Source organism: Rhea pennata, chromosome Z, assembly GCF_028389875.1.
Source record: "Rhea pennata isolate bPtePen1 chromosome Z, bPtePen1.pri, whole genome shotgun sequence".
NCBI classification, from domain to species: Eukaryota; Metazoa; Chordata; class Aves; order Rheiformes; family Rheidae; genus Rhea; species Rhea pennata.
Genome location: NC_084702.1, coordinates 72,615,585 through 72,628,754, shown reverse-complemented (window position 1 = coordinate 72,628,754; position 13,170 = coordinate 72,615,585). Strand labels below are relative to the sequence as shown.

Here is a 13,170-nt window from a genome sequence, read left to right as displayed (position 1 = left end):
CATCTGCTTGTCTCATTTTTAGCGGAAACAGAGGCAAAGGATGAACTGCGGATAGACCTGTGCTCTTGAAAGATTCACTGTTGCTTGCCCTGAGTATTTGCATGTTCTGGTGCTCAAATACAGTAACCTATGTGGATGCCAATACACTGTCATGGCAAGAAGAGCTGAGAATTACACTTTGATTTCCCAAACTAAACATTTGTGGAGTTCTTGGGGAAATCTCTCCTTGGTAACGGGGCATTAGAGCCAGGGCAGAGATCCATTGCTGTGGCCCCAAGATGTGTTCTTGCTCAACACAGAGGCAGTGTGGTGCTGTAGCAGGAAGGCTTGCAGTAGTCGGCAAATCCTGGCGAGGCCTTGGCTGGAGATTTGCACCCAGTTTGGGAACTGCACTTCAGGAAAGAGACAGCAGCTGCAGAGCTAGGAGAAAAACCCTGCCTTCTCTATCCTATTTTTCTCAACGCATAGTGGCCTGGGCAAGAAATAACAGGAAACAATTTGGGATAGGGACACCTAAAAGCACCAATAAGGAAGGATCTCCAACAGAGAGGTGAGCTGAGCTCAGAGACGTGTTGTCCTGGAAGCAAGCAAATCTCCAACACAGGCAGTTTGGAAGAGCATATTGGACACATTAAAGAACTGGTTAGAAAAATGTGTCTGGGATCACTTTGCCTGCCTTGGAGAAGGAGGGTTGATGACATGGACCTTAGGAGGTCCCAGCCTGTCCTCTGTTTCTGTGCACAGCTGCAGGAAAAGCTATTGATGGTTTGAGCTATGCAGGGCTTCTGGGGAGGCTGTCAGTGATTCATAGGGGAGCTGAGCAGAGCTCCCACCTCCTGCCTGATCTCCTCCATCACAGGAACATCCATCTGACATGCCAGGAGGAGAGAGATGGTGTCAAAATCAAGAGGCAAGAGTCACTGAGATCCCTGCTGATACCTCGCCAGAGCAGAGGAGCAGAGAAGAGGCATCAGGAGAGGAGATGGTGTCATCTTTTAGCCCAGGTTAGTCTGGTTTCCTAGAGGAAGGAGCAGATGTCTCATCCTTTGAGTCACTCAAGAAATACATTGGATAATGCTCTGCAGAATATCATATGAGACCATTGTGCCCAAAGAACTGAACAGCCTGAAAGAGATCTGCACCTCCTCTCCCCTCTCTTTGCTGGTTCATGGGGCAGGAACCCTACAACATGACACTGATACAAGATATGCATTTTCAGAGCTCCCGTGCCCAGATCTCTTCTGTTGCTAAGCAGAGGAGTTAACTCACAGTTTGTCATCTTTCATCAATGTGGCTCTCAGGAAGGAGGAAGAAGAGGAAGAGCAATATTAAAAATAGATTATGAGAACAAAGCCAAAAGGACTTGAAGAGAAGTTTTCATCTCAGATTTGCATAAGGTGCTGGTGGCATTTAAAGTCCAGTTTACAGTGACAAGTTCCATTTCTGGGAGCCAAATTAATTGCACATGTAACATTCTCCTCTTCTGGTGAGATTTCCCCTTCCTGAAGTCATGTTTTATGCACTAGACCCCATTTCTTGTGTTTTTAAGTGCAGAGAGCAAACTGATTCCTGCAGGCAAAAATATCATCATGAAGAGAGAACCATATGGTTTCTGGCAGAGCACACCTCATGGAGGATCTCTGCTTGCAGGCATGCAATGACCATCTGCAAAAGCAGGTGCCCTCAACAGTTAAAGAAGGAGTGGGAAAAAGGCTTCATAGTTTCATTGCTAATATTGGGGCTGGTTAGAAAGGGGAAATGTCATATAATAAACAAAAAAATATGCCTGGGCTAAAGGAAGGGAACACCAGGCGGAGCGGCTGTGCTTCCCTGCGGGTGCAGGGTGGAAATGCAGACCGGAGCTTGGGGGGCTGCTTCAGGGAGAAGAGCTTCAAAGCACTCTGTTTCTTTGAGATACTCTATTTTCTGTGGAGAGTAGCTGCTTTGTGGGGAAAAAAATAGTTTGGGGGGAAAAGACCTATATTCTCGCTAAAAGAAGGCCTGATGGAAAATTTTCAGCCTGCCCTATTGAATACACCAGGGCTTTCTTTACTTTCTGCCTTGCATGATTACCTCTTTCATTAACATTCAAGACAGGCAACAGGCAGAGATAAGTCTTGAATAGCTACAAACTTTGCTTCTCCTACCTTTCCCAGCATTAGGCTGGTTCAGACAATGCCTGCGCTTGAGGCTGGCTGCAAGCAAAGGTGTTTCGATTACCATAGAAATTGGGACAGCGCAATCCAGAAAGGGCTAGGCTCCAGCCAGTTAAATCAATGCAACATTTTCCTTCAGGTCTGAGCAAAGACATGTTTCACGGTAGAGCTGGGACAACACATTAACTGAACAAAGCTGTCAGGTCATTGCCATATAAAGTCAATGGGGAAGGGAACAGCCATCTGAGTTGGATCTTCGTTAGGTTAGTATGCAGTGAAAATAGGGCACTTGGAGGGGCAGCTGGAAGTGAGTGTTGAGGCTGGGGTGTTTGGAAATGATTGTGGCCAGGATGTTGGACCTCAGCATTCAGGTAGTAAAAGTTGGGTAGGACAGGTAGGGCTGGAGGTTTGAACAGGGCTAGTAGAGTTTGGGTAGCTGGGAATGGTAATGAAACATGGGCATGCTATTGGGAAGAACTGGGATGAAGCCGGAGACTCATTTCTAACCCCTCATCACTGGGCCAGATGGGATGTGGCAGGCAGAGGTCAAGCTCTTTCTCTGAGCCCTGCTAACAATGCTGTGTCTGGAGCCCTTCCAGATGTGATCCAGATGTTGAGGTATTGAGAAGGGTGGCCAGACCCAACAGTGACAAGAGTTTCTACCACCTGAGAAGCTTGGGACCGAAGGCAGAACTCAGCTCCCAGCTCCAGGTGTCCTGCCAGTCAATCTGATCTCTTGTCAAAGTATTACATCTGTCAATTCAAGATGTAAGTAAAAAGAATACAGAATTGACCTCTCGCCAGAAAAGCCACTCTGCCTCCCCAGCACACTATGGCTTGACCTCTGGAGAGCCCCTCTGACGAACACAGCGGTTAAACCACACAGACAACATGCAAGCATTTGTGATCCTGACCTCCAGCTCAGAAGCTGAAGATCTGGGAGCGAGACTAAACAGCTTTCCGTAAATCTGAACTAACTCCAGGGCGTTCACGTGCAGTGAGGAGTGAGTGCAGGCAGTTAGCCCGTCGCCTGCAAAGAGGCACGTGGATGGGACTGCGGGTCTTCTTGCAGCTTGAGTGGGCAAGGGATGTTCCTCTAGATGACCCTGCTGCAGCCGCCGTGGTTGCTCACCCCCACGTAACTCGTGGAGGACTGGGGCAATACCACTCTCCTTCCAGCTGCAGCATCTGCCTCACACTGGTTTCACACCTCTGCAGCGTGCCTTGGGCTGGAAGGTGCAGGTGGGACTGCAGCCGGGAGAACCCCATGTAAGCCAATACCATACATTTATATTTATTTTAAGACATTATATGTTTTCCACGTTACTCCACTATTCATCCACATATTTTATTTGACCGCCAGTACACAGACTGCAGAGATTTCCTTCAAATAAATCTGATATTTGGGGGGGAATTACAATTAGCTGAGAACTTATCACAGCGCATTAGCTATTTAAGTTATTCCTGTTCGAACCGCGTTAACTCTGTATTAAGTAACACACATCAACTTTTCTCCCTCAGCGCTGAGTCGCCTCCTCATTATTGCTCTCGTCCGGGCTGAGGTAAGACTCCCAGCCTGCAAGTACGCCTGTGCCTGGTTCGTGTTAAGCCGCTGAGCGGTCCCATATGCTAAAAGGCAGGTGCGTACATTCACGTCTGCAGAAGAGTATCCAGATTTGCACCATCTCCAGTAGCGTTTTCACCGTTTATCCCCCCTTCTGGGCAACCACGAAGGGGCGGGGGATCCTGCCGCTTTAAGGGCGCCGGTAGGGGCGGGGCGAGGCGCGGGCGGCCGCGTGACGCCACGCCCACCACGCCACGCCCCTCCCCTTCTCCGCCTCCTCCCGCCGGCGCAATGCTCGGCGGCGCGGGGGCGTGGCCAGGACGGGGGGCGTGGCCGGGGGCGTGGCGCGGCCGGGGGCGTGGCCGGCGCGGCGCGGCGGGGAGGGGGCGGGAGGCGTGGAGCGGCGCGCTGAGGTCAGCGGCGAGCGGGCGCCGTCACAAAAGGAAGTGGCGGCGGCGGAGCGGGGAGGGGCGGCGGCGGCCGAGCGGCTCGGCCCGGCGCGGCGCGGCGCGGCGCGGGGGGCCCGCGAGGAGCGGCGGCGGCTGCAGGAGCAGCGGGAGCGCGGGCGGCGGCGGCGGCGGCGGCGGGGGGAGCCGCGCCGGGCCGGGCCGGGCCGCGGCGGCGGCGGGGCCGCGCCGCGCCATGGCCCAGCAGCAGATGAGCAGCTCGCAGAAGGCGCTGATGCTGGAGCTGAAGTCGCTGCAGGAGGAGCCGGTCGAGGGCTTCCGCATCACCCTCGTCGACGAGTCCGACCTCTACAACTGGGAGGTGGCGATCTTCGGGCCCCCCAACACCCTCTACGAGGGCGGCTACTTCAAGGTAGGGCCGGCGGAGGGAGGGAGGGGGCTCCGCGGGGGCCGAAAACGTGGAACAAATCCGGCCGAGGCCTCCGGCGCGCCGCGGGGCCTGGGCCGCGCGCAGCCCCCGGCCGGAGGCCTCGCCGCGGAGCGGGGCACCGGCGCGGCCCCGGCGAGGGCCTGGGGGAGGCTGCTGCTCCGAAGCCTCCTTTTCTCCCTCTCGCTTTCTTTTTTTCTCCCCTCCCCTTTGGGGGGGGGGGGTTGTGGTAACATCTTCCGTTCCCCCGTCGCCCTTTGGGCCGTGGTCTGTGTACAGCTATTTCAAAGCACGGAGTGTCCCAGCCTTCCCGTCAGGAGCATCCTAATTCGGGTAGAGGCTCTCCCTCCTCCGGTGTTTTGTTTTTGTTTTTTTTCCTCCCAATCTTCATAGTATTCTAGTACTGTTTTCTTATGAATTTTTGCCTCCTCCCCTTTGCTAGGACAGTCATCAAGGGGCTAGAGAAATGCTTATCTGGTGAAGGCAGATGAGTGTTTTCAATTCCTCTCTCAATCTTCCTGTTAGTCCAAAAAAACTTTTGTGGCTGTCATTTCCCCCTCTTGTAAACATAGTGAGCAAGAAATCTGGCACTGCCTTCCCAAAAAGGAACTAAAGAGAGAAGACTGAAATTCTCAAAACAACTAGTAGAGAAAAAACTCTTCTCTTGGAGTAAAGAAAAACATTGCTGCCTGCAGAAGATATATTGTATTGGGCATACCCCCTTTGAACCTTGCAGTGTCCATTTGGTCTCTGGCAAAAACAGTGCTGCCTTCAACTTGTGTCTCCCTGGAGTGATTGGTGCTTCATGCCAGTTAGTGACCTTTAGCTCCTGTCAAACTGGAGGGGAAAAGTATTTTTGGATGATCTCTTTGCTTGGTGAACATGCATCTTCAATGCCTCTTGGCCTCTCTGGGTCAAGGTTTGAGCACTCTGTTCCACAAAACCAAAATAACCTGTAGTTTAGGGAATAGATCTGAGTCACCTTCAGTTTGGCCTCCTTGTTTTGAAGGAAGGGAAGGTTTTGGCACAAGCCTTTCTTTTTGTAATGGGTTGACTGGCTTACTCATATAGGTGTGATATGTATATTCTTAGATTCACCTCCATTATTACTTATTCAGGAAATAGCTCTAGCCTTGGATTAGTAACTGGGTCATTTTTACATCAGAATGGCTTGGCTAACGCTTCCTGTATTTAGACTACTCATTGATTTTTTTTTTTTCCAAACAAACCAGGATGGATCAAAATATTATTGTTTTGTTTAGGAACTGTCTGGTTCCTACATTTGTAATTGATTTTTTGGAAAGAAAGCTAAAGAAGATGGGTAAAATACTCTGAGGATTTACCTTCAACAAGTGTAGATTTTGGCAAGATTGCCAGTATTGGTTTATTTCAATATTGTGGCTATGATATTTCTTTTGCCATTTGATGTTTTCCTTTACTGCAGTGCTTTTCCTCTAAATTTTTCTGACAGGTGAAAAGATAGCACTGAGGAGTCTCTACAAATGCTGTGTGATGTTTGTTTTGAGAATGGGAGACTCCTAAGTTCTCCTTGTGCCTCCATCGCTGCTGTAGTTGGGTGATTGCCTTCAACCAGTGTGACTGAAGTCCGTTGTATTTAGTTTGTTCTTTAATCTTTTTCTTCAGGAGGATCCATGTGTGGTGTTCTTGTTTTGATAGTGTTCAGTTTTTGGTATTCACCCTAAATTCTCAGCCACTGAAAAAGCAGCCTTAGATCTTGATTCATTCCCTAGGGAGATGGGATCCTCTTGACCTGAGGAGTGAAGCTTTTGACTTTGTTTTGTACTGGACCTCTAGGCAAACCTTTAGATGTGTTAGACTTGGTTTGTTGAATGATCTAGGGATAAGATTGATACCTGGAACTTCATTTTGTGAGGTTACTTCTGTGATATATTCACAGCACTTTCAAGGTGGATGCTTTAGTTTAAATCACCACTTGTGGTTTTTTTTTTTTTTTTTTTTTTTGAGGTTTCTCAGCTTGCTAATTTAAATAGTTTATCTTCATCATGTTTTGTGTTTTTTACTTTCCTGAGATTAGGTAAGAAGGATGAGAAATAAGCTATTATAGGTTATTATAATAACCTATATATAATTATAGGTTATATCTTTTTCAGCTTTGTGGATTTGAGAGTTTGAAACATTTTCTTTTCCGCCATTTGCTTGAGGTGTGGTTTGAGAGTAGGAACAAGAAGGAGGGTACAAAATCTTTTGTTTAAGCTTAAATGTAAGTATTTTGAGGGAAAACATGCATTTTAAATCGCATCAATAAAGAAAGCGTTAGCAACGATTGGTTGGGAATAAAACTCTTTGGTTCATGAAGTTTTCAGAGGTGGCTTTTTGCACCTTGTTTATTCTTGGAGAAATATGACCTTTCTCTATGGATTGTTGAACTAGCTGAATAAACTGAAATGAGGAAAGAGCTCTCTTTGCACCTTTTTTTGAAAGGAGCTACTGCTGTTAAAAGCTGGTTTAGCATTTCAACAGATTCTAGTTTCAGTTACTAATCTAGTAACTTTATCAATTGATAAATTTAAGCAGAAAACATACTATTAATATTTAAATGGTAGATTATTAGTATCTTAATGCAGGCTATAGTAAAATTGGTGACCTCTTAAAGTTTTAAGAATAGTATTTAAACATAAACCCAGATTTTTATCAACTGAGATAGCATGCTGAGATGTGCTGCAGTACTTCATAGTGTAGGACTTCCTAGCTAAATGGAAATGGCAGAATCATTCAGAAGCAATGTTTCATGCAGAGTGGCTTCAGCGAGGGATAAGAGCACTCTTAAACTGCAAGTCCCGCTGCCCCCCTAAGCAATTAGCTGAAGGTGCACATCTGCAAGGTTATATCACACATCCAAATGTTTTTGAATTGCTGTCCTGTCCTCTGTTAATTTTTTTGGTTTATCTTGTGACTATGAAGTCACAAGTCCCATTTTTGAGTAGAACTGGAAATAAAGTTTTGGATAACTGTTTACTTAAGTTATAGATTATCACCCTTGAAGAAGGAGTTAAGCTCCTGTGCTGGTCCCCTCTCATTCCTTGCTGGCAAGACAAAAGAATCTCATAGTCAGGGATGTTGAATCCTTCATATAGGTCAGAAGATAACAGCCGGTATCTGTCCTTCAGTAGCTGTAAGCAGGGGAATCATCCATCAGTATAGCTGAAGTTTCTCCCTGTTCTGTTCAAAATCTGCTGTGTTGGGCTTCAGGTATATTTGATTATATTAAGTGAATGTGGTTTTTGCTCCTTGGCTCGTTCTGAATTTGCCTAAGGGAGAAAGGTGGGGAGAACTAGTATGTCTAATGTGTAGGTTTATTCATGGCTGGTTCAGTTGTTGAAGGTTTCTGAATAAGAAAGGAAAGATTTTTCTCAGAATAAAGTACTTCTTGACCTGGTCATAGAAGATACCAGTTGCTGTTTCCCTTGGTTGGCTGGGAATGACAGGGTCTGATAAAACAGATCTTTGGATGAGATTCCTCCAGCCTACGTAGTAATTATGGATTACTCTGAGAACTATGGGAATACGTTCTTTGTTTTGCTGATAGTGCCTGAGGTACAGAGAACTGGATCCTGCCGTCACCCGCAGGACTGCTTGTAAACAATTTTATCCATACCACCTTTACTCTGTAGGCATCTTTACTGCAGCTGAGAAGGTTCTTTGCTATGTGGCTGGAGAACTCTTTTGCCTTCAACTTTGGCAGCAGATATTGAAGTGTGGATCAGCACAGCAAAGCCTGTTAAGCTATAATCTGTTGATGATGGGTGCTGGTTGTGACAGACTGCAGTGACTGAGGGTGAAGTATGCCCCTCAGTCTGCCTTGTAATTCTGTGTTCAACAACTTCACGTTTGGGTCTTCAAAGGCTAGAGATTGATAAGCCTCTATGCAGTGCCTTAATCAAGTGATGGTCTCAAGATATAGCAGAATTATGAGAGTTTGCTTGTTGATGGTTTACTCAGCTCTGTGTATTTGTTGCAGTTGCTCCTTAGCATCACAGATTCTGATTGGAAAAGGAAACTGTTCTCATTTTGTAGTTGAATAATATTCTGTTTGTGCTGGGGAGCAAACCTTCAGGAAAGGTACAAGTAAAAAATTATTCAAATAGAAACTTCGTTGCTAATCGCGTAGCACTGCCCAGAAGTACAGTCTGACCAAGTATGCTGTGTCAAGAAACATATTTAATGTAGAGCAAAGTCAATATTAAAAGCTCCTTCAGAGGTGATTTAGGTTGGGTAGATGAAAATGAGTACACCTAACATGAAAGGAAACAAGCAAAACTGTGTTGTTAGAGTTGCTGTTTGATAGTTCTTAAGGCAATTTACTTCATTAGGTATTTTTCCTACCTGAAGGAGCAAGTCTTGACGCATAAGTTGGAGAGGAAAAACAAGCATTATGCTTGGTTGTCTTGAGTAATTTGGGGACTAAATACTTGTCATAGGCATTGTTTTCCCTGCTTTTTGTAACTCATTAACCGTGTACTGTTTAGAAATCTGCATTGTTGGATCTTAGCTTCTTCTAAGTGATTTGTTTTGAATTTGGAGCAATGAGCAATATACGAAAATACTTTTTTTCAAAGCAGGAAATTGGTATAAAACTCTCTGGTTAACTGTTACCAGGAATGAACACCATGTTTAAAAGTTTCCAGTTGTAGGCTACTTCCTAGAAAGCTTAAAACTAAGCAAATAGAAAATCCTTAGGCACTTAGGATTATGTAACTGGTAGAACATCTAACTTCACAAAGTATTACTTAAAGCCAAGGAAAAATTGTTGTAAGCTTGCAGACCTAGTCTTTTGTGAAGCATCTGCCTTGTAAGATTCTACAGATCTTCTCCTTACTTGTACTTAATTTTCAATTTTTGTTGCCTTTAGGTATCATTGATACCAATATGCAGAGGTTTGATAAGACAAGGGATATGAAACTGCACATTAATAGAGTCTGGAGTTGTGCACTTCAGGGTCTGAAGAGTTCCCATTGACAGTGGGCTATCTATGAAGTTTGAAAAAAAAAAAAAAAGTCATCTGCTGTCAAGGAGGGAAGAAAATTCTTCTGATGTCAGTAGCCAGCTCCTAGTTCTTTCCCTAGGGCTCCTCTGATCCAGGTAGTGTATACTGTGAAGACAGATACTGAATTTTGAGCTCTGATGCTGCCTGGAAATACAAGCTCATTTGTACTAAGTAGGTCCTGCTGTATGAAAAGGAAGAGCTGTAGCACAGCCCACTTCTGCCATTAGAATGAAAAATGGAAACCTTTTCATTTGGAAAGACTGAACAGTGTTGGCTTGCATAATTTTTCCATTGTTTGGCTCTGTTTCCATGAGTTTGCACCAGATGATTTCTGGATGAGATAAAATACAAGATACTTTAATTTTTTTCTCTTGGATAACTGTGCAGGTTAATTCTGTGGCCTCTTGGAAGTTCTTGCCAGTCTATTCAAGTGATGGTAACTTGAAGTGTGTACATGGTGTTTCAGAATTGGTTAGTGTTCTGGGGATTAGTGGAAATTTCTTACTCTGTAGTGTTGGAAGGGTGGAGTTTTTGTTTTGTTTTTGAATTTTGTTCCTTTCGTAAACTTTTAAGAGCTCCAGTATTCCAATGACATTATGCCAGTGTTTGACTGCAGGACACATCTGTAGCTTTTAGTAAAAGCTCAGACCTGCTTCTAATGTAGCACTGTTTTATGTAGCAACACCCTTTTACACTGGGTATTTTGTTTCTTTAATAGCACATTAAGTCCACTGCATGGTTCCTTCTTTACCTCTTGAAGATAGAAAATCTTCACCCCCCCCCCATCCCTGCACATACCCTTCTCCAACTCTGTGTCATCAAAAGATAGGAGTTAAGTGTCTACAAGCAAGTTATGTTGCTTACCCTATCCTCAGATATGAATTATTATCATTTCTTAATAATATGGACTAAATAGTGGAGGGACTTGCACTGAACTGGAATATAACTGAGTTATAAATGAACTGCATTGCGAATGGAGTAGAGGTTATGTGAATGTTATAGTATAGAAAGATCAGTTGTAACTTTTGGCAGTTCATGACTGGATACGGTGCGTATACACATGCATGTGTGCAAAATTACTCTAGTATTTCCAGGGTTCCAGTACTTTATTTTTAAAACATTAATATATTGTTCAGCAGTGTGAGTTAGAGGAGTTACAATTAATCTTACTAAGCTTTTGCAGAAGCTACTTATTGAGAATGACCCGTCTCACCAGAACAGGTTACAATGATTTAACTTTGGCATTCTGTACCTTCTCCTAAAATACCTGCAGCCAAGATTATCCTATAGCAGAGCAAATTGATAGCCTATCTCTATACTTTCTGAAATAATTAAAATGGATAAGCATTTGCCCAAAGCGGCCTGCAATTGAGAGGAAAAATAGTAAAGCTACTCAACTGGGCCACACGTAGGATATTTTGGAGTCTCTACTTGATTTAAAGAAATCTCCCCTGAGGCTTTTTTCTTTAAATTGAGGGTACTGCGCAGAGAACAAGGAGAATGAACAGAGACTTTCAGGTATGTCGTTGTATTTGTCATTAACAGGGAGGTCTTGCTGTGTTTTAGCTACTCAAAGTGTGACATGATACTCCTATCTGCCTCTTTTGTTCTCTTAAAATTATGCAAGTTATTTAAAACTTAAAGGGCTTTTACTATGGGGGAGACAATACTTAAGACTGTAGCAGTAGGGACATATTTGTGATAGCCATGTGACTCTTCCAAGCTGTGTGTCCTGGTTAGAGTTTAAAACTTAGGAATTTTTTGTTCCTTATAGGAAAATATTTGGGAAGGTTAAAATACAAAGTTATTTGCTTGAATATTAGAATGTTGTGAAGACCAGTGTTTAACCTGTCATGCCACTTAGGTCAATTCTTATGTGATGGAGACTTGTCCATTGTATGAAATATCTAGCTTTAAGATTAGATACAATAATACAAAACAATCCTTAGACTTCTGTACAACAAGAATCCTTTCACTGTCAGAGCTAGGCAAAGGCTTAAATAAGATCACCTTTCGCAGCTTGGCCTTGTCAAAACAAAAGCAATCAGTGGAGTAGGCACAATTTGTAATACATTCCATGAAGATGCACTTATTCTTGCATAAAGTCTAGTGGTATAAGCCTTTAATTCATGAATACTGGCAAACACTTGCACACCAGTGTAGTTTATCTTGACTGGAGTAATGTATCTTTAAAAACATTCACCTTTATCAAAAATAGGCTTACAATGTGTAGGAGACTGAATTTCATCTCGGTGCTCCTACTTATTTATCTTGCAGAACAGTAACTGCACTCACACTTAGCTGAAGGCTTTTCAGTAGTGCATTAAACAATGTAACTTGAGAGGATAACATCTATTTTGTACCTTTAAGTGTCCTGTAGGTATTACCTAAATTCTTTCTAATTTGTCATTGATGTGTTAACAAAGCACCTAAATCAAATGTTTCAGATGAAGGATCGTGACACTTTTTTTTTTTCCTTAATGTGGAAAGAGTGGGAAATACTTTTATGATATTGCTGGTTGAGTTGTATCACTAACCTAACTTAAGACGTTTTGGCAGCAAAGTGTATTATGGCCATAAGGTATTCAAAATGCAGAGCAAAAAAGGCATTGAGGCTCCACTCTTGTCAAGCACTGAGTGTTCAGAATTCAGTGAACGATAGAAATGTTTCTTTTCTTGTGTAGTTCTCTTAAGTGTCAAATAGCTATTTCCTGAGACAACCACAATCACATTTAAACGATTTTGTATAGAGGACCTGTTTTTCACTTCATTTAAAAGTTCACTAGTCTTTTGTAAGAGGACTTAGACATCTTATATTGCTGCATGATCTCCATTTGAACATATAAATATTAAAATCTTGAGCCCAACATATGGAATGATTTCCATTTCTCTTTCTGCCAGAAATCTGAAGGCTTGTATGCTTCAAAATTTGACTAATATATTTTCCTTCTCTGAAACTTATCAGATTTCTCTCTTCCCCCCTATCCTACCCTATCACTGTTAGCAGTCTTTAATTTATGTGGAAGAAGCTTGTCTGTCTTTGACCTGAAATACCACAATAGCAACTCTACCATGGGCAGTGGATTAGGCAGGGTAGACTTAAATGAGGCTGTGAGCAATTGGGTATTTACACTTTTGTAACAGGCTGGATAGTTTTTGGAAACTTACTTATACAGAGGCTTGTTTTGACCCTCAGAGGATTATAGGCAGACTCTTCCAGGGATAAATGCTGGTCTAGGCAGGGTCATTTGAAGTGTCACTCTGGAGCTTTACTGCAAGTGGCAAAAATAGCATAATTGGATCTGTTTTGAGACCCCATGTCTATGGCTTCTCCAGTTGGAAAGAAGTAATAGTTTTATTGGCTAAAGATACAAAGGAGGGATGAGATCTGAAGATTGCTGGTGTTGGCCACTTTCTTCCGGACCTTCAGGAAAACATCTTGGTTTTTAGTGCTGTTACTCAGATTGCACTAATTAGAAGAAGCCCACTTAATGTTCAACTTGGATCCAAGTTAGTGATGATTTATCCAAGTTGTATGCTTATTCTGTGGATGCTCATCTTGGTTCATTCCTCTAATATGACTGATAGCT

General features: G+C 43.7%; 1 protein-coding gene across 1 annotated transcript in view; it reads left to right on the top strand.

Annotated features, from left to right (window-relative positions):
- Positions 1-4,323: 4,323 nt before the first annotated feature.
- The window catches only part of UBE2R2 (ubiquitin conjugating enzyme E2 R2), a 51,733-nt gene continuing 42,886 nt past the window's right edge, over positions 4,324-13,170 (top strand). Inside the window, exon 1 of the mRNA XM_062600149.1 lies at positions 4,324-4,539. Within this exon, the coding sequence (XP_062456133.1) occupies positions 4,363-4,539 (177 nt within the window). The 5' untranslated portion in view covers positions 4,324-4,362. The remainder of the gene's footprint in view (positions 4,540-13,170) is intronic.